At 36.4% G+C, this 26,702-nt stretch overlaps 5 protein-coding genes across 7 annotated transcripts; 3 read left to right on the top strand and 2 right to left on the bottom strand.

Annotated features, from left to right (window-relative positions):
* Nucleotides 1-173: 173 nt before the first annotated feature.
* Nucleotides 174-5,654, bottom strand: LOC143453062 (uncharacterized). The gene is made up of 12 exons (XM_076954214.1): nt 5,441-5,654; nt 5,061-5,138; nt 4,198-4,281; nt 3,918-4,057; nt 3,628-3,737; nt 3,328-3,484; nt 3,001-3,237; nt 2,792-2,908; nt 2,421-2,595; nt 2,076-2,205; nt 1,859-1,951; nt 174-742 (listed from the first exon to the last, which is right to left on the bottom strand). The coding sequence occupies exons 1-11, from the start codon at nt 5,652-5,654 to the stop codon at nt 1,861-1,863; spliced, it is 1,533 nt and encodes a 510-aa protein (XP_076810329.1). The 3' UTR covers nt 174-742; nt 1,859-1,860.
* Nucleotides 5,400-6,833, bottom strand: LOC143453238 (receptor-interacting serine/threonine-protein kinase 1-like). Its single transcript, XM_076954431.1, has 3 exons — nt 6,661-6,833; nt 6,384-6,556; nt 5,400-6,294 (listed from the first exon to the last, which is right to left on the bottom strand). The coding sequence occupies exons 1-3, from the start codon at nt 6,673-6,675 to the stop codon at nt 5,700-5,702; spliced, it is 783 nt and encodes a 260-aa protein (XP_076810546.1). The 5' UTR covers nt 6,676-6,833; the 3' UTR covers nt 5,400-5,699.
* Nucleotides 6,834-10,174: 3,341 nt separating this feature from the next.
* Nucleotides 10,175-13,724, top strand: LOC143453165 (alpha-1,3-mannosyl-glycoprotein 4-beta-N-acetylglucosaminyltransferase B-like). 2 transcript variants are annotated; one of them, XM_076954337.1, is made up of 5 exons: nt 10,175-10,314; nt 10,684-11,198; nt 11,518-11,733; nt 12,123-12,391; nt 12,508-13,724. In XM_076954337.1, the coding sequence occupies exons 2-5, from the start codon at nt 10,812-10,814 to the stop codon at nt 12,542-12,544; spliced, it is 909 nt and encodes a 302-aa protein (XP_076810452.1). In that variant the 5' UTR covers nt 10,175-10,314; nt 10,684-10,811; the 3' UTR covers nt 12,545-13,724. The 2 variants fall into 2 exon arrangements, with proteins under 2 accessions (XP_076810452.1, XP_076810450.1); XM_076954335.1 differs by lacking the exon at nt 10,175-10,314 and having other exon boundaries at nt 10,522-11,198.
* Nucleotides 13,725-14,430: 706 nt separating this feature from the next.
* LOC143452395 (alpha-1,3-mannosyl-glycoprotein 4-beta-N-acetylglucosaminyltransferase B-like) lies at nt 14,431-17,601 on the top strand. Its single transcript, XM_076953353.1, has 4 exons — nt 14,431-15,078; nt 15,398-15,613; nt 16,003-16,271; nt 16,388-17,601. Exons 1-4 carry the CDS (start codon nt 14,473-14,475, stop codon nt 16,422-16,424), a joined length of 1,128 nt encoding a protein of 375 aa, XP_076809468.1. The 5' UTR covers nt 14,431-14,472; the 3' UTR covers nt 16,425-17,601.
* A 144-nt stretch (nt 17,602-17,745) lies between these two features.
* On the top strand, nt 17,746-24,032 carry LOC143452394 (UBX domain-containing protein 6-like). Of its 2 annotated transcripts, none has more exons than XM_076953351.1 (12): nt 17,746-18,761; nt 19,811-19,943; nt 20,160-20,316; nt 20,654-20,699; nt 20,809-20,918; nt 21,179-21,276; nt 21,842-21,993; nt 22,274-22,386; nt 22,945-23,042; nt 23,128-23,252; nt 23,320-23,465; nt 23,661-24,032. In XM_076953351.1, the coding sequence occupies exons 2-12, from the start codon at nt 19,861-19,863 to the stop codon at nt 23,775-23,777; spliced, it is 1,245 nt and encodes a 414-aa protein (XP_076809466.1). In that variant the 5' UTR covers nt 17,746-18,761; nt 19,811-19,860; the 3' UTR covers nt 23,778-24,032. The 2 variants fall into 2 exon arrangements, with proteins under 2 accessions (XP_076809466.1, XP_076809467.1); XM_076953352.1 differs by having other exon boundaries at nt 18,599-18,686; nt 19,815-19,943.
* Nucleotides 24,033-26,702: the final 2,670 nt, after the last annotated feature.

The following is a 26,702-nucleotide window of genomic DNA, read 5'->3' as shown; positions in this document are numbered from 1 at the left end:
TATTTAGTTACATACGCAATGTTTTCATTGTCAGCAGGGCTGACAGTGCTTAAACGTTCTCGTCTGAACTCTAAGTAGCAAACAAAAGAAAACCACCGTGATTCCACGTTTAAATGCACTCGTTTGCTGCAGATATGGTTTCTGAACATTTCTTGAATTTAAAATTGCGGAGCAAATACCTCGATTTTGTTGTAACAACCGCTGCTTGAAAACGTACCACAAATGCAAAATCTACATCATTCAATGGTATATAATTAAATAAGTTTAATGCATCCATCGAAGTGCAAAATAGCTACATATATTGTACTCGCTTGTATCGTATGTAGTTAGCGACTGGCAGGCATGTCCAATCAATACAATACTAATACTTTCATAAATGTGAACACAGAAAATGTAGTTGTTGAAAAACTACTATGTTGAAATTACTCTTTTACAGCATTTTCTACCGGAATGACGTTTCGGCAAACAGATTTATACTGCGTGGCGATGCGGTGCGTTCCGGCTCACTTTCAACGCTGATTGTAAGAGCAAGGAAATTTCTGGCTTCAACTATTCCATCACGTTAAATTCTCGCTATCAAAAACGTAGGTTTATTTCATTGCTTTAACATTTTTCTTTTTCATTTTGCAATAAATGCGCAATAAATTATGCAATCAATTAAATCTTTAATTTGCTTTAAATAATATGTAAATAAAATAAAAGCAACCAGGTTTAAACATTTTAGCTATTTTGTTCTCTTTGCGACACCTAGCGCTTACTCTTATTAAGCGCTACTGCTATATTTACAGCTTTATTGTAGTTTTCTGTGTGCCATAAAAAGAAATCTACGGTGTAGACCATAGGCTTTAACTTGCTTGTAAGAAAAGCAATAAAGTAAAATATACCGACGTCGTACTGTGCAATAATATGTAGAAACTAAATACAAACATAATCCCACAATTTAACGAATACAGGTTTGTTTGACAAAACTACAAAGTAGACTAACGTAATTAGTTTTACGTTGCTATAGCTACCATGAATTTGCGTGAGTTAGTGTGCGATTATAGGCTCTACAGAGATTTCAATGAAAATGCTATATTTTACCAAGCCATTCATTACCCTTCAAGAGATATTAAACAATATTTCTGAAGTAGATTTGTTAGTTTAGCTCAAACAACAGTTTTTGAGCCTTTTTTAAGCTAAAGTTTGAAAGAAAACTTCAAAATATCATCAACGGATTTTATTTTCAAGTACATGAAACGTAAAGGCAGTTGTTGTATGTTAAACGTCATGTTCTTGTCGTAATAGGTCACCAATAGTCTAAAATCATAAAACGATGAATTAATATTGAACTAAAACGTTTGTAAAAGTTGGCTGATACTACAAACAGAAGTTGTTTAAACGATAGATTTTGTGATAAGTAATATGTACTGTATATACTTGTACATGTATAGTAACAATTCCTCTATAAATACTGGTAAGGTGCATAGTAGAACGCAAAAAAGTTTTTCTCCATGTTGGTTTCTGTATATTTTTCTATTGTTAAGTGTTATTTTTTGTGCTTATTTTCTGAAAAGCAAGGATGTCATAAAGTTTTGTAATTTGTAGAGGACATGCCACAATGCAGATGATATAAATCCAAGTTTAGCTTGTTACGGAATTATTTCAAGGTATTTTCTACAATTAACTTCCAAGCAAAGAAGGCCGTGACTAGCTATAGGCCTATTACCAGAAATAAAAACAGAAAATTTTGGAAAAAGCTGGATAGGAAGGGATATGACGGACAGAAACTCCCGGGCCGGGCAACAAAAGCAGAAAAGTTTTGCTTCAAATACGATTTTCACCATCTAATTCACGTTTTCTGGTTTGAATCCGATGCTATCATTTCCTCAACTTCATAATGGCCCAGATCCCAGAATTTGTAGTAGAGTTTATTTGTTGAAGAACCTTGTCAGCCAGACTTCTCATATCCCTGTGAGTTGAATATTTACAAAATTATTTACACGTTTTGATTGTCTTAATATTATCATTAATAATATTGTCTTATTTACACGTTTTGACTGTCTTAATAGGCTGAACAAGGTTTGCAGACTTACACAATTGGATCTTGTACTCTCATGGTTTCTAAATAGTTGATCAGCTTTGTGTGCTTCGTGACTTTTTTCTTGGAGTTTTTTGACAAGCTATAGATTAAGTGCAGGCCAGCCCGCCGGTCGATTTCCGTATCTGCAAACGAGAGAATTTTGACTTTATTTATAAAAGAAAGCGAACAGTGTTAGTTGTTATGTCATAGCGGGATTTTAATAAAGTAAATATTTATCTGACATTGACGTAGGCATAACTGACATTGTTTGATTACACATTCTACAACGCAGAAGTCCCGGGAAAGTAGAAAGGTTTTTAATTTAGCTCTATGGTAAAACTTATAAGACGACAATGACCTGACTTTAGTGTTGACAAAATGCAATCAACGGAATCCTGAATTTTAAAAATAGCTGCTGCGTTGTCAGAGTTGTAAGCCAACTGGGCCAAACCATCACATAATTCCCAAGTTAAACAATAACCGTCGTGAAACTTGATAAGCCGATTGGATTGTTTCAATCCTTCAGTTAGATGCTGTTGTTAATGCAAATAAAGTTATACAATATGGTCTCCTCAACTGCTATAGATCTGAGTACCAAACGTTTTCAGAATGGTCGAAATTATATATTTAATCCTTTAATGTTAACTTCCATGATATTATTAAACTTCCATTTATGTTATCTTCATGCTTCATGATGTTTCGTGATGTTTCATGATGTTTGTTGCTTACCCAGATGATTGTATGGATTAGAGTCGTGTGCACTTTGACCTCGCCAATATGATCTTCACCGGCTACGTAAGCAAGCAGGAAGGCGGATAAAGTTAACAATTCAATTCTGTTTATTTTCTGGAAAAAAGTAACAATGTATTATTCAAGGTAGCATTCTACCTACTATACATCTGTCGGGTTTATTAACTTGAAAATTTGCTGTCACAAACCGCAAGAAAGGTATCTAGGCGAAGGAACAGACAAACGGACGTATAGACAGATAGACAGACAAACAAACAGACAGACAGATAAAGGGTACGCAGACTTACAGGCTCTTCCGCCATTTCTTTTTGATAAGCCATCATGACAGAGAAAGTGTCATTCTTGCTGACATACTTGGAAGAGTTTTGAAACCGTGCGCAGTTGAGTAGAATGCTGACGGTGGCTATCTCAGCCTTTTCTTGCCACTATAAGACAATTTGAGCACTAAGCACCTCTTCAAGGATTCTTTTCCAATTTTTAGGCATGTGATGCTTTAGTACTAACAAGCTGTTTACCTGTACCGGAACCAGGGATAGGCTATTTAGTTTACGTAAGTGCGTGACGAGTAATGACAGCAAGCCTTGTTTTCCGCAGCTGACGCAAAAGATAGAACTGACGTCAGTCATACTTAATATGAGGTACTCCAGACGCAAAAGGAGATCCTCACTCAATCTAGAAAATGTGGCGCATGTCTTCAACAATAGCTAATACTTCTAGACATACTGTAATACGTTGCGTATGTTTTTGTGTATACATCTCAGTGATTCATACCAAGTGTGCAAAACGTAAGTTATAAACCTTTTAGCTTATATAACCTGTTTTTTGGGTACTTGTTTCCGTCGTTAACTAAAACTTTGAAGTACTGAAGAAAAAGAGGGATTGCATCATTGTGTAACACCACCTTTATAACTTCTGTGCGAAACTCCTGTTAAACGGTTTGTTAATTCAAATCCTTTAATGGAAAGCCTTGAAACTTTAAAGCGATACAGCTGTTTACTATACTGCGACATAGCGTTTAAGATAGATAAGTTTACTTTCCTATACTTGAGGGAAGCTGTGAGGTTATTTATACTCAGAATTTCGTTCTAGTAATCACACGATTTACTTGAGTATGTTTTGAAGACACGTAGCTGTGTATTTGCATTATATCAGATTTAGCAAGAGTCAGAAGGGAGTCGTCTTCCATGCCCTTTAAGAAATCGTTTTTGTGCAAGGTTTCCAGGCAGCCTTGTATTTGCGCTTGAGCTGAAACGATACAGAATTCTATACATACCTTATATATAGCCTATAGATTTTGACAGACATCCAAGTTTAGCATTAACTGATTATTTCATTATTATAGCTTAGAATTAAGACAGACAAAGCTTTTTCTATATATGAGATACCTGATGACAAAATTTCAGAAGGTTCGCTGTCTTCATGTTCCACTCGTTTTTTACCTTGAAATTCCTCCCGTCTACATGCAATCTCTACATTAGAAGCAAAGCATAAACGTTAAGAGTATTCAAAACGCTTAAAATCTATTCCAGCATTAATTAGCAACAATTTTCATGGTCACTTTTAAATTAAAACTAGTACTCTAACGCTACTAAACGTTTTAATGGTATTTGGTAAACTGCAATCTTTCCCAAAGAACCATTTTTGTCATGTTTCCGACTTTATATGATTTACAGGGATTTAAAACAATCTATCCAGTATCAAAACCTTGGCTGGAAAAAGTGGTCACTGTCCTAGTAGTCACGTATTGTGAGAACTAAGTCACAATGATATCTTTAGAGTGTTAATCACTATTTTTTGACAAAATCTTCGTAACGTATCTTAACCTACAATTATTTTCCGCAGCTTGTTAATCCAGCCTTTTAATGTTCAACTTTATTCAACTCACTGTTTAACTTAACTTAACTTCCGAGGAACTTTATAGGCAACTTATACTTATAAATTCAATTTTGAAGAACCTATTACAAAGCATTCTTACAAACAATAGCAAATTCTTACAAAACGAAACGTTTATATTCTACATTAAATAAGTAAGCTGAAAAATTCAATGTTAAGCCGAACAATAGAAAATTATGAACAACTTTATTGCTTAAATATATTCACACAGGCCCCAAACTGTGCGAAAAGGAAAAATCATGTTAGTAACGACATACTTGCAAGTTTAAAAACTTTCTTATGCAAAAACTGATATTTAAGAAACTCCCATGTTACAACTATAGCATGTGTGACTTTTCGCCCCTGCCTCCCTTACCGTTTCTGATAGGAGAGCTTGGGTCTGGATAATCAAGCGAACAGCAGGTTGGTTCTAATTGTTGTGGCAGCAGATCAGCTGATTTTTAATGAGAAACTGAATGACTGGATTTTGTTGTGACTGTAGGCTATACTGCTTTAAGTACATATATATAATGGCATAAATATATACACAAACGTATATACACACATATAAATAATATATGTATACAATGGTATAACTAACATTCTTTACCACTACGACAAATGTGTAGTGATTCATTGTATAGGTTTGTTATCAGATCTTGATCCTTTTCGGGCTTCAAACGAAATATCAAGATACAATTAATTAACGTGCTTTTTATCTTTGAGTAAGTCAATGCTTTGACTACATTTGCTTACCATTAAAATCAAAATTTGGTGACAGACCGTAGTAAGCGGGCAGACAATCGTCTTTATTGAAAGATGACTTTCTCAACTTCATTTCACCCAACGCCTTTCCAACTTGATCTTCAATGACATAAACGTTGCGGTTGGCTAACTTGTCGTACAACCTTTCCTTGACTTCCGTCATGGTTGGTCGATCAGCAGGATCTTGTTGCCAGCATCCGATCATTTCCTCCTTGAAGAAGCGAATGATCCCAGCATCATTGTTCCCTGCTTATAAGCTTCGTTCATACTCGAGAATGCTTTCGAGGCTCGGTCGTTGACCGTTCACAATCGCCTCTATAAAAGTAGTCACAGATGTCCCGATAGTAAGAGGTAACTCTCTGGCCAAAATCATGTGGTAGGTTATTCCAACGCTGTAGGTGTCATATTTTGTAGTCAGTTTTGTGCTAATATCACGTAGACGTTCTGGAGCGGCGTAAAAGAGCGTCATTTGCAGAGAAGATCTTCTTTTGCTAAGTGTGCTTGATCCAGTGAAGCTGCACAACTCCGCCGCGCCAAAGTCTCCAATCTTGCAATGTAAATCCTCGGTCATGAGAATGTTTTCTGGTTTTATATCCCCATGCAACAGTCGTTTGTCATCAAAGAGATTGTGGATGAAAGCAAGTCCGTTGGCAATCTCTGCACCAAATCTTGTTCTTATTAATGGGCCCAAGACGATGTCTTCATCCAAAAGGATGGTTTTCAGATTGCCAGCGCTGAGATATTCCATGATAATCGCGATTGCACCAGGCCATTGCGTCCATCCGTAAACACGAACTATGTTTTCGTGGTTGGCTTGTTGGAGGTAACCAATTTCTTTTTTGATCCTACCCGTGATAAAACTCAGTCAAGATACCCTCAAAAATATAAACCTTCAACCAACAACTTGCACAACTTGCACAATATCATAGCTCACTTTTTCTCAAGCAGGTCCCTCTCGTGGATACCTCCTTTCATCTCAGAACATTTTACAGCAATTTGTCCGAGTATTTCGTGAAGTCCCAAACGAACTTTGCCGTACGATCCACTCCCAAGGCTACCTCGCTCACCGATGACACAAAAGACGTCATCAGCTCGAAATAGCGTGATCTATGAATCCGTATTTAAGCTTGGCTATTACTATTAGACCGTTAATTATCTTGTAAACTATTTTCTATAAAACACGATTTCCTCTATCGTTTCAAATAACTTACCTGAGCGTTGGTCATGGCCTGAGCTCCTTGATAACTTGGAAAACGTTGCACTTTTTAAGGCTGTTGTTTCCTGCTGCAATCATGCCAGTTCACAATAAGCTTAGATAGCTTAAGCTGAATAAGTTGTACTTTCTTTAAGAACTCTTTGGTTGGACAAAGATAACTCATCTACATGTAGGCTATAATATGTATACAAGCTATTAAACAAAAGCAGAGATTGCACCTTCGAATTTAGCACTTTCAACAAAGTATGTACACGCTGGCTTTATACCTGTTGTACATAGAGAAAATGCATATAGATTGTACACGCATATACTCAGAAATATATCGATATGCTGATAAATAAGTAGTCGTACAGGAAACGTTATGACTAATTGTTTCAAACGTAACGGAATTATTTGTTGTTCTTTGGTTCCAGGGCAGATGATATACTTGCATGATATTGTCAAATTGATAATGTCGAATGAAATGCTGATCAAGACCACTAAAATGAAGCAAGAATCGCTAATGCGTTTGCAGAACTATGACTTTTGAAAATTTTGGATGATGCCCTACGAAAATCCCACGTCATATTTTTGAGATAAGATACAGCGATAAGTGTGATGATTGGTGAACCTCTAAAGATGTTTCTTCTTTTTGAAAATTGTTTCCGTTTCGATTGGCTTTTTGCTTTCCTTTTGTTATTGCAGCTCTTTCGAATGTCAACTGTTACATTTTCTCTCGGGAGTTTTCGAGACATTATTGCCGTTTAGGCCCCTATTTTGAATTTATCTACCGGTGTGTAGATTTTGTTCCTTGTTTCCTTGTTGTCGTATTCTTCATCTGTCGGCATTTCTATCGGGTAAGCTATGGATACAAGCAGTATTTGGGCAGAATAAGGTTCGACTTATGTTGCCAAATGAAGTAAGCATGTTTGCTATTGCACTGATATCACAGCTTCCTGTTAGTGTATGATAGTGGAATCGTTACAACGATATTCCATTCATAGATCCTTGGACTGAGGAAAGTCTCGCCACCATTAAATGATTTCTCATCACTGAAGCTTGTTTTCTTCTTACTTAATACAATTTTCAGTGAATACATTCTTCTAAGTGTTCTTTCTTATTCTGTCTTGCTCAATGGTCATACTGTTCCACAGCGCCACCGTAAGGACTTTACCAAACCGGAGACGTATGTGCGAAAACTTCGTTAACTTATGCAAATAATTGCCATATACATTGTCAATTGGCTGCTTGTACACTGTACTGCAAAGGAAACAACAACAGCTGCGCTAATTTGATGGAAATGACAGTTTTTCTATAATCTGTTATTGCGTTATGGCGCACAGTAATCCCATCTGACCTTGTTGAAATTAACAGTCATTTCCTTCGTCACACTTATCATTGTTATCAATCCTAGTTCGAGCTAGTGTTATAGGCTTAGTGATATCATAACCAGTTTTTTATTGTTGTGATTACGACCCCTGAAAAATAATCTTGACACAAAACAGGACGCATTATGATAAGACAACACAGAATTACGTTTCTTTCATTTAAATAAGTAAATAAAGAATAAAGTAAATTTACCTCCAAAGTAAATATTTAGCCGTTTAACCCGGGATGTTGCTGTATGCAGCCGTAAATACAACAGTTGCGATTTGGATTGCTTTTATAGCGATATCTTAGATAATTACTGATGCGGCTGAAAAGTGTAAAGCAGCAGCCAGCGTTTGGCATCAAAACGCAATCGACCATAACATTTCTCGAGTATGAACTTGACGGTGACAAACAGATGACTTACGATATTTACGATCGTCAGAATGGCTTATTAGTAGAGATCTCACTTGATACACAAACTTAATGAGAAGTGCCAGACAACTCGGAAATTTTAGGTGCAAAAATGACCTTAGGGTGATCTAGGAGCAAATCAAAAGCTGATTCTTCTGAAAACAGACAAACGTTCCAAGTTGAATGCACTTAAGAGTTATAAGAGTTATCCTATAGCCCTGTTATCCTATAGTTATCCTGTTAATTTTGTTAAAGAATGCGTCATGCTACGTCTACGCGGAAATGAAGCAGTGCCACTAGCGCCTTCAGCCCAGCTACAGAAATTGTACAGGATTAGCGAAACACAACAAATTCGTTGAATGAATAGAAACGGGGAACCTATTGTCACTGCCATAAATTATTAAACTGGTCAAACGCGTAAGCAACTTTTGATATGTTTGACAGCGCCAAGTGAAAGCGGAACGTGGCTGCGTTTTGTCGCATGACCAGTGTTGCGATATGGATCCAGTGTATATCCATTCATAGTGTATAATGCATACCAGTGATATGAAATCTGTATAGCAGTAGCGTACCGGACGAAAAGACGCTAAATGCAAATGTACCGCCTTACTGAAAGAAGTATGACATATATGTGTTTTTATTGTGTAATACTTGTGTGAAGTATTACATAACAAACATATTCGCCATAAAGACCGCATACACTGGCGGTAATTGTTAGAATATGAGCGAGGACGATTGATGGTTGATGACTTGTTTTGCTTCTGCTTCAATGGTATGAGTTCTCATTCCTCAAACGGCGTGACTATGCTGTTAGTTGCTTAAATTCTGTCTATGCATATTACTAAATGATAAAGTTCCCATTTTATTTATTATCAGACACAAAGGCTTTCACCTTTGGGCATAGCTTACTGAATATTACATTGTGCTTGGTAACAAGTGAAAGAGTAAAAGGGTAAAAGGAAAGATTGCAAACGTTACAACAGTATTTATATGTCACACCAGTTCAAGCGAGGTAATTTATCTGAACTGCATTAAGGAGAATTTAAGTTTGGTCAACAAATGAATTGCAAGATCCCAATATAGAATTTCAGCGTTTACAAAACAACCCATGATACGAAGCGTAACCGTCACAGAAGAAACCTAAGCTCTGTGTGCTTTAAAAGTTCTAGTTTAGTACCAGCATTGAATCGAAAAGTCTCTCTGCTGTCGTTCATATATATTGTACGACAAGGTCGCTAAAACCGCTAGCAAGCTAAGCCAGACGCTAATGGACTTTTACTTCAAACTTCACATTATCACAAGCAGCGTATGTTGTTAACACTGTTTTAGGATTGCCTCTATATTCAATTCGAAATATGCAAGCAAGGAGTTTATCCTATGTGCATATATATACAGCTGGTTTCGATAACGCTATCGCCTTATGCGTGCTTCCTGTTCAAAGTTTGTAGCGATCATTATAGGTTTCAGACTTGTCACAATTAGGCTACTTTCAATGGTAAGTGGACACGCTAAGGTATTTTAGCTGAGGAGACGAAGCGTATATTGAGAAGTGTATGCACAATTGCAGTACTAGCTCGTGTTGAGCTGTGATTTTTGAGATTTTCTGTCACTTAACATTTCGTAACATGCTCTAATAATACCGATAGTGACGTAAAAACCGAAGCCTTAATGACGTAGACAATCATTATAATATCAGCACAAAAGTATGATATATAAATGTTTGTTGCTAAGAGACGAAGATCCTGTAATAATGATTTTTACGTAAAGATTTTCAAAAAAGTTTAATGCACGACTTTGTACTAAAGATTATGCGAGACTCATGGAACCGTTGCGAGGGCCATATATTGCGCAGTTGTACCGTACTTTACTTAACTCATTGTGTTGCACGGTAGGTTTGTTATGTCTCATATGGGATTAATCCTTTATAAGAATTGTAAAATGAGCATAACATTCAGGAACATTGTGTAATTATAATTATTGAAGGTTTATTAGGCAGTTAAATATTTTTATTCTGTAGCTCGCTTAGTAAAACTACATTACATATAGTAGCGTATCAGGTAGTCTTTGCACCGGCCAAAGATCGCCACCAGTTGATCATTTATCACATGGTTTTAATAGAATTAATTTTTTTCGTTCTTCAGGTTTGCTGGTAGTGGCAGATTTAAAATGAGTTATAGGCGGAGATGCGTTTGTAAGGCTCTACTTGTAGCCGGTGCATTTGTGCTGGCAAATTACTTGCTTTTGTCATATTCCACAGAAGGCACCACCGGTACCAGAAATTACAGGAAATCAACATTAGCAGCCATTGAAGAAAGTTCAAAACGTCAAAACCAGCAGGCAATAAGCGTTGACAAAGATGCCATCGACCCGAAGCTTGCCTCTATAATGGCAATGGTGAACGATGCCAACTTTACTAAAACTGCTGAAAGTATTTCGTGGAAATTCGGAGAGAATATTTCAAAGAGTTATCCCCCAGAAAGTGACGCGGCCTCCGAGCTATCTGCTATCATAGACTATGCTGAGCCTAGAGCGGTTTTAGGAATAACGAGAAAGAAACCGGAGTTACTACTGGGAATACCGAGCATTTCCAGAAAAACCCATGATTATCTCTTGACAACTCTGGAATTTCTCCTCCATGACTTGTCACCAGAATTCCGTAACCGAACCGTATTCCTTGTTTACATCGCCGATGAAAATCTCGAAGTATCTCGCCAAAGAGCTATGAGCGTTTATTTTATGTTTAAAGGGGAAGTTGAAAGCGGTTTATTAAAGGTGAGTATTGGTCTTGTACAATTAAGTTGTGTTCAGAGAATCTTTTGTTTGTTTGTAAACTTACTAAACCATACTTGGGAATAATAGAAATCGTATAACGTGTCATATAGCATGATTTGAATAATGAAGCATATAGGCCTACCAGTCACTGCACCATACTATGGTGTGTTTAAATCGGTTACCGTTAAAATTATTAAGTAGTCACAAATCAAACTTTACTGGAACCACGATATGAATGTTTAAAGTATGACGTAACAGGTAAACATTCAGGCTACCAAAGGTTGATTGACAAGTGACAAACATCGTATTCATTTTGTAGTTAATATCAACACCAAAGGAATTAAAGCCAAGCTGGGAATCGAAGCTTTTCCCAAACTTCGGGGACACAATGACCAGGGTTAAATGGCGTTCGAAACAAAACCTAGATATGAGATTTCTCCTTAATCACGCCATACGTCATCACGACCCAGAATACTTTCTCATGATGGAAGATGACGTCACTCCAGTGAAAAACTACGCCGACGAAATACTAAAAGTGAGTTTGTTGAATGAAATGCGATAGCTGAAATGGCGAAAGTCGTTGCAGTTTGTTCAAACTGTTGGTATTGTACCGGAGCTGTGTAGTTGCCTATTGGGTAATTCGACATGTGCGCCTTCCATTAAGTAACTTACTGTTGTTACAACAACACGTTTTTGTTCAAACGACTGAAATTTCGAGCCAACTCGCATTAAAGTGGCCGTGTCGATTGGTTGTATGTGAACAGAAATGTATACAGTAATTCGTAGCGCATCACAAATTCCAAATACTGATTACCTTGCTTAATAAAGATAGCATAAAACAGACTGATTACTCAGGAGCTAATGCGACCTGTCTTATAAACAATTTTCACTCAGCTGTTTGCAGTAAAATGCCTTTTTTCTCAGTTCGCCAAATCTGCGCCCACTAGCGAATGGAGTTACTGCGATTTCACATCAAAAGTGTGGGGAGCTGGAAACCTCTTTCATCGGGATTCAACGCGACACCTTGCTCTTCTGATTGAGATGTTATGGAACGCTAAACCGCTTGACTGGCTCCTTTGGGATTTGGTGCGTGGGAAAATGTGCGGCTACTCTGGCACAGAACAGCAGTGCAAGGAGAAAAGCAACAAATTGATTCGGAAATACAGCCGGGACTTGTTCGAACACAGGGGAAAGTAAGCTGTGATAACTACTATTTTGCCGTAGATAGTTTTTATCGCTTAACCTTATGTAACGCAACTACTGTAAAACTCCAAGCTACTTGTTTGCTACATGAAAATGTCTTTTTCAGAGAGTCGTCCAGAAGTGCTGTTGGACTTAAAAACTGAAAAATATATAAGAAGAAAAACCTGTAGTCTATCTACAGTAAATGCTGTAAACATTCCCGTGGAATTATTCAGTTCTTCCCACATGGAATTGTTTTCATAAGGCTGTAAGAGTTTGGTTGAAGAGTGGTAGGTGATTCTGCTACAAATTAGTTCGGCGCCATGGGATTGAGTTCCTGAAAACCTGTGGATGCTTGCGTTGTGTTCCACACTTTTCCCCGCTTTTTCCTGAGACATATGCAAAGGAATAATAATAGAGAAAGAATAATAGAGAGAAACGTAATATTCAGAGAAAGAACAATTTTCACTGTTAATATTTTACTTTTTACGACTGTTTGTTTCCTTTGACTGCGTGTTTCATATTATGACTCAATTATTGCATTGTTGTTTTTCTGTTGCTTGATTTCCGCACACTGAGACCTGGATGTACTATTTGGCCAAATAGGCTATTGTCTAAAGGTCCATCGACATCTAACCGGTCAAGGAAAAAAAACTGTGACGTAACGCAAAAGAAGAGTGTAGTTTAACCATATAGAATGGTGCCATGTGAAGGTCATATGCAAAGTAAAGTTGAAGTTCATTGGCGGTTTAAATTTGAAGTGGTGCGATCCATAGAATTGTTTTTAACTGCTACGCTTTCCTATTCCGCAGTCGCCTCCAGCAATTATTTATTGAAATATTTAATCTTGCAATCTATCCAGTTTCTGACGCAATCATCTTGTACTAACCACGCAGGCAAAGTTTTTCTTTGAAGTGTCTTCTCTCACGAGCACCTACTATGTACATTATCTTCAGTAAATGTTATTATGTAGGCCTGATGAAGGCGATGATAACAAGAGTTGTTATTTTTGAAGCTGTAACTGTATAGTTTTTTGTTCAAGCGCAATACGCAGTTGATTATTTACCGTTGATGTAGTTACAAAATAAGAGTTTACGTTGTACGTCCTGGTCAAAGTGAATAAGTGTCACATCTGTTGTGGAAACCTCTGCCGTCAGAGTTTATTTATTATTGCATCGCTAACGACTCGCCGAGACTGAACTATACAAATATCCATTTGACTAACATTACATTTCCTTTTATGTAAATGCTGATTTCATTTTTATCGTAATTCATTCCAATATTAGTACTGTAAACACTAAGGTAAATGTAAAAAGTGAAATACACCAGTGTCGATGTACACGATCTAAACCTGAAATATATTTTACCAATGCAGCTAGACACCATTGGTCTCGAATCTCGAACATGTGTAGGATAACTTTTTGGAATCATTTTTTTCTCAATTTGTCATCCGATTAGGCTGGGATCCTAACGATAAAGAAAACCACAACTTCGTCGCTGTGATGTACGATTGTACGTGATACCAGCTGTGATGTTTGAGATTTTCTGTCACTTAACATTTCGTAACTCACTCTATTAATACCAATAGTGACGTTAAAACCGAAGCCGTTATGACGTAGCCAATCATCAACATATCAGCACAAAAGAATGATATACAAATGTTTGTTGCTAAGAGACGAAGATACTGTAATAATGATTTTTACCTAAAGATTTTCAAAAAAGTTTAATGTACGACTTTGTACTAAAGATTATGCGAGGGCCGTAAATTGCGCAGTTCTATGGTACTTTAAGTAACTCATTGTGTTGCACGGTAGGTTTGTTATGTCTCATATGGGATTTATCCTTTATAAGATTTGTAAAATGAGCATAACATTTAGGAACATTGCGTGATTATTGAAGGTTTAGGTAGGCCTATTAGGCAGTTAAATATTTTTATTCTGTAGTTCGCTCAGTAAAATTACATTACATATAGTAGCGTATCAGGTAGTGTTTGCACCGGCCAAATATCACCATCAGTTAATCATTTATGACATGGTTTTAATAGAATGATTTTTCTTCGTTCTTCAGGTTTGATGGTAGTGGCAGATTTAAAATGAGTTATAGGCGGAGATGCGTTTGTAAGGCTCTACTTGTAGCAGGTGCATTTGTGCTGGCAAATTACTTGCTTTTGTCATATTCTACAGAAGGCACCACCGGTACCAGAAATTACAGGAAATCAACATTAGCAGCCATTGAAGAAAGTTCAAAACGTCAAAACCAGCAGGCAATAAGCGTTGACAAAGATGTCATCGACCCGAAGCTTGCCTCTATAATGGCAATGGTGAACGATGCCAACTTTACTAAAACTGCTGAAAGTATTTCGTGGAAATTTGGAGAGAATATTTCAAACAGTTATACCACAGAAAGTGACACGGCTTCTGAGCTCTCTGCTGTCATAGACTACGCTGAGCCTAGAGAGGTTTTAGGAATAACGAGAAAGAAACCGGAGCTACTACTGGGAATACCGAGCATTACCAGAAAAACCCATGATTATCTCTTGACAACTCTGGAATTTCTCCTCCATGAATTGTCACCAGAATTCCGTAACCGAACCGTATTCCTTGTTTACATCGCCGATGAAAATCTCGAAGTATCTCGCCAAAGAGCTATGAGCGTTTATTTTATGTTTAAAGGGGAAGTTGAAAGCGGTTTATTAAAGGTGAGTATTGGTCTTGTACAATTAAGTTGTGTTCAGAGAATCTTTTGTTTGTTTGTAAACTTACTAAACCATACTTGGGAATAATAGAAATCGTATAACGTGTCATATAGCATGATTTGAATAATGAAGCATATAGGCCTACCAGTCACTACACCATACTATGGTGTGTTTAAATCGGTTACCGTTAAAATTATTAAGTAGTCACAAATCAAACTTTACTGGAACCACGATATGAATGTTTAAAGTATGACGTAACAGGTAAACATTCAGGCTACCAAAGGTTGATTGACAAGTGACAAACATCGTATTCATTTTGTAGTTAATATCAACACCAAAGGAATTAAAGCCAAGCTGGGAATCGAAGCTTTTCCTAAACTTCGGGGACACAATGACCAGGGTTAAATGGCGTTCGAAACAAAACCTAGATATGAGATTTCTCCTTAATCACGCCATACGTCATCACGACCCAGAATACTTTCTCATGATGGAGGATGACGTCACTCCAGCGAAGAACTACGCTGACGAAATACTAAAAGTGAGTTTGTTGAATGAAATGCGATAGCTGAAATGGCGAAAGTCGTTGCAGTTTGTTCAAACTGTTGGTATTGTACCGAAGCTGTGTAGTTGCCTATTGGGTAATTCGACATGTGCGCCTTCCATTAAGTAACTTACTGTTGTTACAACAACACGTTTTTGTTCAAACGACTGAAATTTCGAGCCAACTCGCATTAAAGTGGCCGTGTCGATTGGTTGTATGTGAACAGAAATGTATACAGTAATTCGTAGCGCATCACAAATTCCAAATGCTGATTACCTTGCTTAATAAAGATAGCATAAAACAGACTGATTACTCAGGAGCTAATGCGACCTGTGTTATAAACAATTCGCACTCAGCTGTTTGCAGTAAAATGCCTTTTTTCTCAGTTCGCCAAATCTGCGCCCACTAGCGAATGGAGTTACTGCGATTTCACATCAAAAGTGTGGGGAGCCGGAAACCTCTTTCATCGAGATTCAACGCGACACCTTGCTCTTCTGATTGAGATGTTATGGAACGCTAAACCGCTTGACTGGCTCCTTTGGGATTTGGTGCGTGGGAAAATGTGCGGCTACTCTGGCACAGAACAGCAGTGCAAGGAGAAAAGCAACAAATTGATTCGGAAATACAGCCGGGACTTGTTCGAACACAGGGGAAAGTAAGCCGTGATAACTACTATTTTGCCGTAGATAGTTTTTATCGCTTAACCTTATGTAACGCAACTACTGTAAAACTCCAAGCTACTTGTTTGCTACATGAAAATGTCTTTTTCAGAGAGTCGTCCAGAATTGCTGTTGGACTTAAAAACTGAAAAATATATAAGAAGAAAAACCTGTAGTCTATCTACAGTAAATGCTGTAAACATTCCCGTGGAATTATTCAGTTCTTCCCACATGGAATTGTTTTCATAAGGCTGTAAGAGTTTGCTTGAAGAGAAGCAGCTGATTCTGCTACAAATTAGTTCGGCGCCATGGGATTGAATTCCTGAAAATCTGTGGATGCTTGCATTGTGTTCCACACTTTTCCCCGCTTTTTCCTGAGACATATGCAAAGAAATAATAATAATAGAGAAAGAATTATAGAGAGAAACGTAATATTCAAAGAAAGAACAATTTTCACTGTTAATATTCCACTTTTTACCACTGTTTGTTTCTATTGACTGCGTATTTCATATTATGACACAATTATTGCATTGTTGTTTTTTTATTACTTGATTTCCGCACACTGAGACCTGGATGTACTATTTTGCCAAATAGGCCATTGTCTAAAGGTCCATCGACATCTAAGCGGTCAAGGAAAAAAACTGTGACGTAACGCAAAAGAAGAGTGTAGTTTAATCATATAGAATGGTGCCATATGAACGTCATATGCAAAGTAAAGTTGAAGTTCATTGGCGGTTTAAATTTGAAGTGGTTCGATCCATATAATTGTTTTTAACTACTACGTTTTCCTATTCCGCAGTCGCCTCCGGCAATTATTGAAATATTTAATCTTGCAATCTATCCAGTTTCCGACGCAAACATCTTGTACTAAACATGCAGGCGAAGTTTTCTTTGAAGTGTCTTCTCTCACGAGGACCTACTATGTACATTATCTTCAGTAAATGTTATTATATAGGCCTGATGAAGGCGATGATAACAAGAGTTGTTATTTTTGAAGCTGTAACTGCATAGTTTTTTGTTCAAGCGCAATACGCAGTTGATTATTTACCGTTGATGTAGTTACAAAATAAGAGTTTACGTTGTACGTTCTGGTCAAAGTGAATAAGTGTCACATCTGTTGTGGAAACCTCTGCCGTCAGAGTTTATTTATTATTGCATCGCTAACGACTCGCCGAGACTTAACTATAAAAATATCTATTTGACTAACATTACATTTTCTTTCATGTAAATGCTGTTTTAATTTTTATCGTAATTCATTCCAATATTAGTACTGTAAACACTAAGCTAAATGTAAAAAGTGAAATACACCAGAGTCGATGTACACGATCTAAAACTGAAATATACTTTACCAATGCAGCTAGGCACCATTGGTCTCGAATCTCGAACATGTATAGGATTTCAATGAACCTAACTACAGTGCAACTAGCTCACTTTAACTTATAGTGCAGTTTACCACTTGCTGGCCGTTTCTGTAAACGTTTATTGAATAAGATTTTTAGAATATTAAGTTTCGAACTGCAAGCCTTTATACGAAACTAAAGCAACGAATGTAATGGAAAGTGTACACTCTATTAGGTAAAGCAGCAACGTATGTATCTTATAACTATTAAAAGTTACCTGTAAAATTGAGAAATTTTTTACACGAAGCAGGAATAAGCCAAAAGAGAACATCAAAGTCTTGTTCAAGAAAAGTCATACACCAGCAAATACTGAAAAACGTCGATGACGATATCACTGTAAATATTGAAAATTGAATGCATAAGCAAACACAGAAATTAAATACATGCATTTTAATACACCCGCTGATACAAAACATGATAGTTATGTTACAAAATATACTTGTTGTGCACGTAATGTATTCATTGTCACCGAAATCTAACCGTGTTACTTTGTATGTTTATTTCAGCTGTTAATGTACGTGTTTTTAATGTTGAGGAACATGTCCTCTACATCTTCTGATAGTGCAGTTATTTCGTTGCATGCATTATTTTGGTTTTTATTTCGTTAAACTTAGAAACTATTTTGTGGGTTTTTTGCTCATACTAATCTATCATTTTATACCACAATCCTATTATTGCTATCTTACATCTTTTAAGCCCTTGGGATTTTACCACTTTTTTCTGTTGGTTAATTGTTTGTAGGCGTGTGTTTTATTTGCTATAACTACAACGCTTAGTATCGTAACTTTTGCTCCGCACAGTTAATAGCGAAAAATAAACATTACAATGAAATACATTATTATAATAAATTTTACGGATAGTTAGAAGATTTCTAGTTTTTATAAGGGAATTACCCCTTTTGTAATCATAAGGTCCATAGAAAATTTTTGGTTGTAGGAGTATGCAAATCTATTTGGCCAGCGGATGCTGCGGATCCCAACTCCCACTTTAGAAGAGAATTAAACGAAGTAGGTGCTAAAATTTTCTTGTGACGTCATCGATTACATCCTACTGTTTTTGGACAGCACCTGCAATCGGTGACATCAGGTATTGCTGATCGGTACCGGTATAGCACCCTGCTTTGGTGACATTATTTAGGCCTATATACCTATATACACTGATAAGCCGGACTGCTTTTTTAACATTTTTCAACAAGAATTTCTTTGCGCAAAAGATTTAAAAGTACAGTTCAAGTGCGCAATCAGAGGCTGTCGGGCGCTAGTTTTCATGCTTTAGAAACCCTCACTCAGTTTGTCTGCTAATAAATTGCTAGGCTATAGAACATGTAAAAATGCATAAAAACTGTATCCAGCAACAACCACAGTTGATTAGATGCGTACAAAAGTCAGCAAGTGCATACAATTGTGTTCAGTAATATACCTGAAATGTTGCATTTATCGACTACTGCACTATTGTAGTTGATCATTTCATCTTATTTTTAACTTAAAAATATGTCACGCAAAATATAAATATGTTGCGAAAAATGTAGCGAATTCAAAATGGTCAGGAAAGGTATGTAAACAGTTGGAAAGTTTGTAAACCTACATATTTGTAACTATCTCATGTAAACCCTTTAACATTTTCACGGACCTGTAGTGTTCCATGTTTAAAAAAACTGGTTTATGTCAAAGTTACTACAAAAACGATATTATATATGTATAACATAAAAATAAAAAAGCAAAAAAAAATTGCATGTGGATCGGCTACATTTGAAAGTTGCTATTTTTGGTTGAGAAATTCTCCACGCAGCAAGATAAAACAATTGCTGTTATATACACAATTAAATTTTTTTCCTGGTGCACTTAACAAACTTTCCAATCTGATCAATCAGAACTTGCACGAAGCCAAGCTCGGTAATTGAAGCTTGACTGTTGTAGAATCATCGCTAAGTTTAAATCACATCATTTCATCAGTGCGACGACAAAGATTGTGACATAATGATTATATTACTCAACATATGTCAATATGTATCTTGTATATGTCCAATCAAGTTGAATTAGTCCTTTGAAGTGCTTTCAGTCATACTTAACTAAACGATTTACTCCTTTAAAAAGAACATAGGTTATAAAATTGCGCGACTGTTTATTTATACTTAGGTAGTAGCACTGATGGTGATATTGGAATATTTGTTTGGAATTCTGTTATTATGAAGAAGTTTTTTAAACAAATTAAAACTGATATCAAGTTTGCAAGAGCTGGCGAGGGTCACAAGTTAACTGAAGATACAAGGTAAGTGATTGCGTAAAAATTAAACATTCAACGGTTCTCTTTATTATTTCTATCTAGTCTGTTGTCACAAAACAGGTTTTATATTGGTTATAACAGGTTACGTATAATGAAACATTGCAAAAAAGTTCTATGTTGTTAAAAAAAATATTGTTTCGAGAGATTTTTTGCTGTGGTAGATTCTAATAAATGTTGATTTCTCATCATTTTAAATTTCAGGACGTATCAGACAGCCGGCACTTCACAATCGAGTGGAAATGTCCGAACTCAACCCTTGTCCTCTACACAGATACAGGCTGGAGCCGCTGCTATTGCAAGGCTTGAACAGAAAAACAAGCAGCCTAAAACTGTTGTTCCTAAAGTCATTAGAGCAAAGGTAGGTCTGTAAGTCTTAATTGCAGCTATTCATATAAGTCATAAGTGGATTATTGTGGTAACAGTCACAACCTACAAGTACCATGTTAAATCTTAATGTGAACGCAGTTCAACCAAAACAGCAACTCCACTTAAAATTCGACTGCTTGAAGCTTAATTCATAAAACATTGTGTAACAAACTCAAACATTTAGAACTGTATGGATAAAACTAATAAGATAGATTTCATGTTTTTATTAGATTAAGGGTGCTTTAAGTTCAGTTCAAGGAGGTGCTATGTACCTGTGTGGTATAGGCTATAACATGCAATGTTTATTTTCGCCTGAATTTCTTTTTCAGCCTGAACCTGTAGAGACACAGCAAGCAGATGAACCTTTAAAACTGAGTGAGTATAACCGCAGCTTGGTGATTCTGACGTCCATAACATTGCCATATGTTGCAGTTTAGATAAAATATTTGCATTTTTTTGTAATGATTTGTTTCTTTAATTACAGGAGTGGTGACACCATCACTGGAAAATAACGTTATGTTTCATTCTCCTTTTACCAATGAAGTTGTGGCAAAAAGTGCCCTGAAAGACCACATTCGTGAATGTCTAATATTGGTGAAATGCATTTAAAACATTTGTTTTAAAATTTATGTAGTAGAATTAGGAATCTGTCAAATGTAAGTAAAGTTTACATTGTTACATCATTGAGGTTACATTGTTACATCATTGAACTGATTGTAAGAGCTTTCCATTCACTTAAAAACGTTTGTAAAAAAGTCATTGAACTGTTCAGTGCCATGTAACTAGCTTTGTACGAATATTGTACCCGCCGCATTCCTATTACTGTTTCATGTTTGATTTTGTCATCTTTTTAGAGACTCAATGAAAACGCAGTGCAAGCATCTTCACTAATGATAACATCTTTAAACAAGGACAAAGACAAAATGAAAACTGCTATTGAGACCATAAACAAGTATATACAGTAGAACATATTGTAACATGAAATTTTGTTGTACATGTTAGGTTCTTATACTTACGTTCATAGGTGGGTGGTACCACAGTACTTTTTCGGTACCGTCGGTACTTTCGAAAAAGGACCGAATCTCTGTACCAAATCACTTTTTTCAAGAAAATTCAGTCGGTTTCCATACTTTTCACTTAATTATTTCAAAAAGTTTAACAAGTATGTTTTCATAAGTACATGTAAATTATTCCTTAATACCAATTTTAGCATCTGTTGATTTTTATTAATCTACAAATGTGAAGTAAAATTGCAAGCGATTAACTTCGCGTATGTTTTGATCTAGAGCAACCTTTACTGGGGGCATAATAGCGGCAAACATTGCATTTGCAGCAGCATCTTTTACACAAATTGTACTGGTACCGAGTACCAACAAAGTACCTAACTACTTTTTGAAGTAGTACCGGACACCGGAAACGCCGATACATTTTTGCCAGTACCAGTATCGTTACCGACGGTACATTCAAAGTACCGTCTGCCCACTTCTGCTTATTGTATTAAATGATGGAATTTTCAGATATGTTGACAATATTATTGTCCACCCTGATGAGGAAAAATATAGGAAAATTCGACAAAATAATCGTATATTTTTGGAACGAATTTTACCGGTTGAAGGTTGTGAAGAATTTCTAGAAGCCATTGGGTTTAAGAGAACACTAAATGATACAGGCAAGTTCTCTAGAGCCAGTAATCACAATTTGTTGTTCATGCAAGCATGTGAAAACTTGTACAGGATAGTCTGTGACATAGGTGACTCAGATTTGAATTGCTAAATCTTTGCAAGTCTACGAATGAAGTCAAATGTCTTATAAAAGATATCATGTGATTGCAATAAACTGAACATTTTTTTAATGTCAAGAAATAGCAAAAAATACTATATTAAGAAATTTACTCTTTTAACCAAAATTTATAAAAAGTAGATTTAAATGTGTCCAAAATTTGATTTCAGATTCAGAAATATATTTCGTTTTATCTGATGTCAATGTGGCGAAGTTAAAAGAAGACAAAGAAACTCTTGCCAGTGCCCAAGTCATCGAGGTCCCAATATATCGGGATCCCAAGGTAACTTAAACTTCATTATTTTCACTAACAACAAAATATACGTTTGAGGCCAGATGTCTATGGCACTCCAACACAAGATGATTTTAAGATCGTGCTTGCAAATGGATATTGGTTCAGAAAGGAAGTTGTTATTTTGCAATAGAGTATTTATTGAGAACGCTGTTGTTTGTGGTAATTGAAAACATCCATGAATTCCAAGAGATATTTTACCCTATGTTTTATGCTGCTTGTGTTTGTTGTGTAGACTAGTAGTACAATGAACTTTCCATCTCACAAATTAAATTCGAAAAGGTTTGATAAACCTCTTAAAGAGGTTTATTCCTTAATTTGTAACTTTATATTGTTTTAAAGTGTTGTATTTATATTATTGTGTTTTTCAATACCAAAGTGTTGCAATAAACACAAAGAGTGCATAAATAGGCATCTTTTTTAATATAACAAACTGTCTAACATGTTTCGCACTAAGCTCAGGCACACTAACTTGCATAATAATATCATTTGTCCTGAAACTATGCTACTTTATTGTATTTAAAAATATGCTTCGATTTTGCTTTGTAGATTATACTGCCCTCTAGTGAGAAAGGTGCTCAATCTGATTTATCCAGTGACTTTTTCAAACTTTCATCCATGGAAGTAAAACGAGAACATCAATCAAGGCAAACCTTTTTAATAAAATTGTTAATTAGAATTTCACCTCAAATTTGTCATCTTAGTTCATTTATTGAAGTCATTTCACTTTAGGTCCGAAGAAATCGAGCTGAACAAGCAACTTCGAACGAAGGCGACGCGCGAGGCAAGTCGCACCATTTACAAATACAATTACGCGCTTATTCGCGTCAAATTTCCCGACGGTAGATCGTTACAAGGTGAGTAATATTATGCAGAAATGTAACATTTGCGATGACGGTATTTACACTTTGACAACCGTTTCAGGGACTTTTCGCGCACGGGAATCGATTGGCGACTTGAATGCGTTCATACGAGAACACATAAATGTCGAATGGGCCGTGTTTGGTCTTAAAACCGCAATTGGCAAAATCGTCGAAGATGAAGAAGAGACGTTTTTAACAGCAAATTTGGTAACTTGTCATGTCTTCGTTTGTATGAAGTCGATCAATGAAACAGTAATCTCACGTATAGCTTAACTTTAATTCTAATTTTACTTCTGAATACTCGGTTGTTCGTGTTCTACTGTCGGCAGTATTCCCAAGGTTTATTTATCACTATAACTACTCTTGTTAATGTTAAATTTAAAGCAGTATTCTCCTAAACAGGTGCCCACCGCAACTCTTAACCTTATATGGAACGAAGAAGTGCGGGTCCAGGTATTACGAGAACAAGGAATCGAACTTGCCTTAAATTCAGAAGTTTCTAAAGCAGTTTTGTCTTAGAACAAATTATCGTCAGAACGTAGCAGATTCTATCTCGTTTTGTCTACCGTCGTCTTTTGTCATTGACGTATCATATGTCTTGCAAATTCCATTGCCATAATATACTGGCTAGCTCTCACTTGCTATGAGATACAACAAACTCTCTAGACATTTATTAGGCCTATCTATATTGTATAGCCTTCAAACTTGAGTAAAGCGCATAGTAAGATTATATGGGTGTTGGTGCTCGCCATCAAAATGTAACGCACTTACAGACATTGTTTGTTCTACTTCACAATGAATTTGCAACCTATTGTTAGACCATGACCATGATCCAGCATCATGTAAGTCAGTTTCTTGGATGCTATCATATGGTTCATGTCGCTTTAAACAAGATATAATTACATCACACAGATGCTCTTTGGGGTGCATATTCTAAGCAAAAGTGGTAAAATGAACACAAAAATATGCTAAAGGGAAGGAATTTTAAGTTAGCTTTTACAATTAGTGTAGGTATTTCATGTTGTTTTGGTCGAGGATTTAGTCTAATCTACATTAACATATCTTTTTGAGTGACTAGGATTACACAAACGGCAAGTATTCGGTGTAATGTTAAATTATGGCTTAACTCATATGTCGTTAAGCAAAGACTCGAACGTGTTGCTATTGCCATCATCGCCACTGTGCGGATATCAACGAAGCAAACGTGTTTTTAGCTTCAGTTACACGCGTAGGTTATGTAGACCATAGAAATGCCAACATAAGCTAGAAAAACAAAAAATCTTTTGCGCACTAAACCGTTTGAATTAAGACGTTAATCACGTGACACTTGTTGATGACATCCGTCCACTGGTAGTCCGGTATCTACGGTGCCGTACCTTTTCAAGTTGATTTCTAGCCTATAAGAGGCCTGTTTTAACGTAGCTTTTTATATAAATGCAACTAAGCTATCCTATTTAACAAAATTTCAACTTTGTCCCATAATATGACAAAATAATCACATGGTTTATTTGTTAGTTGTAGCCTATACGCTAATTATAGACATGCTTTTGCAGTAGGCTACAGCCTGACTTTTGAATGGTTTACCACTCAGAACTTACCTGGCGTTTATCGGAATGAATCCGTATTCTATACTTTATTTGACATTTACAACCAGAGAACTGAGACTCAATAGACAAGCCAGAACATTTACAAGCCACCCTATCAACGATTGTGACGGTTGGGTCACCAGCACATTCATAACCAGCGATTCGACCATCACACGATAATGACCATGCTAATTTCATGTAGCTTAAGTCAGTGTAGTGGATACTATTACCCTGTTTTTATAATTTGGGCTTTAAATAAACTGTGGCGCATAACGTAAACTGAACCTTTTTTAACTGGAAGTTCTGACTTCTCAAGATGACTGACTGCTCTTCCCAGTAAACACTCCAAATCAGAACGCCAGAAAAAGTTCCATTTCAAACGTGCGTTGTAAATTGAGCAAAAATATGTATAACGAGCATCTTCATTTCAGCAAAAGCAATAGTCGAAGTGAACCTCATAAGGTTACCAACATAAACGAAAACGTACGGTAAAATGTTCTAAAATATGAATAATTTTTTTTTTCCTAAATCCGGTTAGGCTACTTAATGTGGCCTTGACCGCCACACAGCTATAAAATGTTAAATGATGATTCAATTAGGCTTACATTATAAGGAAAGGTGGTTAAAATTACAAAAATTCACTCGCAGGAAACACTTTCTAGCTAGACTTTACAATTAATATATTTTATGCTTCTTTGTTTGAACATCAGTAACGTTAATATAGTTTGTTAATTGAATAGGGCTACGCACACTGCAAGTAAATCGATGCAATTTTCAATTCTTATTTCCAGAAAATAGATCATAGAAAATAACTAAACATCAAAGCTAACTTTTATACCGTTAAGCAAGAAGTCAAACAATTTGCTGTTGTCATTATCGCCACCTTGCGTATATTAACAAAGAGAAACGTGTTATGATTTAGCTTAGCATGTCTCACCTCTCACGTGTAAGTTATGATTTCTAGGCTCGTCGGGTTCAGGAGTTATAGTTGTAATAAATAAACAATAAGGCGAGCGACCTGGCAGTTACGGTGTTATGTTTGGACCAATTTATTCTTTTTTTGTTACACTCAACGTACAATTTGCAGAAGAAAAGCTTTCAAAACATATTATACTGGTACTAACAGTGTGACTGAAAAGCAGAACCTACGGTATATGTAGGCTATAGCCTAGGCAATATCGCAATACTTCATGGCTATATTGAGCAGTAGATGGTGTCCACTGTCCTCACCATATAGCCTGGCCTTATTAGCTACTGCCTACAGACTGTGGATTTTATTTCGTCTAATTCCATGGTAGAAAGTGTGGTGTCTGTATGCACGAGGTTCATCAATAGGCCTATGCACGCCGAAGTTTTTATCTTCACGTCGAATTTAAAATAAAAACCAAAAAGTTGAGCGATCTCACTAAATGCCTTAAAAGCTGAAACGAAGAAAATATGTCTATAGTTGGGAAATACCGCTAAAAAAAATTTCAGGCTTTTGGTGCGTCCTGAGACTCGAGTTAAAGCTTCAGTGCCATCACGTTGCATCATTCAGTCTTTTCAAACATGATTTCTCGTCGAAAACTGTACAGTTACAGTTATAGGTTTCCAGCCAGGTTCTAGTTTCACTCTTGCTTATTGTGCGCCAAATTCGTAGCACCAAGTCGTCTAATAGGTTATTCATCTTTGGGTGTTGTTAGCTGAGATGATACTCTGACGCTACAGTTTTATCTTTCATGTTTTGTGTTGCTGCAATGCAAATTCTTGTTTTGGAGGCCCTACCAGATTCCAGATTTTCTTGCGTTTATATTTTTGTAATCTTTTCTGTTTACAGGGTCACTTTTGCCTTTTTATCTATCACAGTGGTAAACATGGC

The sequence above is a fragment of the Clavelina lepadiformis genome, chromosome 4 (genome assembly GCF_947623445.1).
Source record: "Clavelina lepadiformis chromosome 4, kaClaLepa1.1, whole genome shotgun sequence".
NCBI classification, from domain to species: domain Eukaryota; kingdom Metazoa; phylum Chordata; class Ascidiacea; order Aplousobranchia; family Clavelinidae; genus Clavelina; species Clavelina lepadiformis.
The sequence above is the reverse complement of the archived record's forward strand: the minus strand, read 5'-3'. Positions and strand labels throughout refer to the sequence as shown.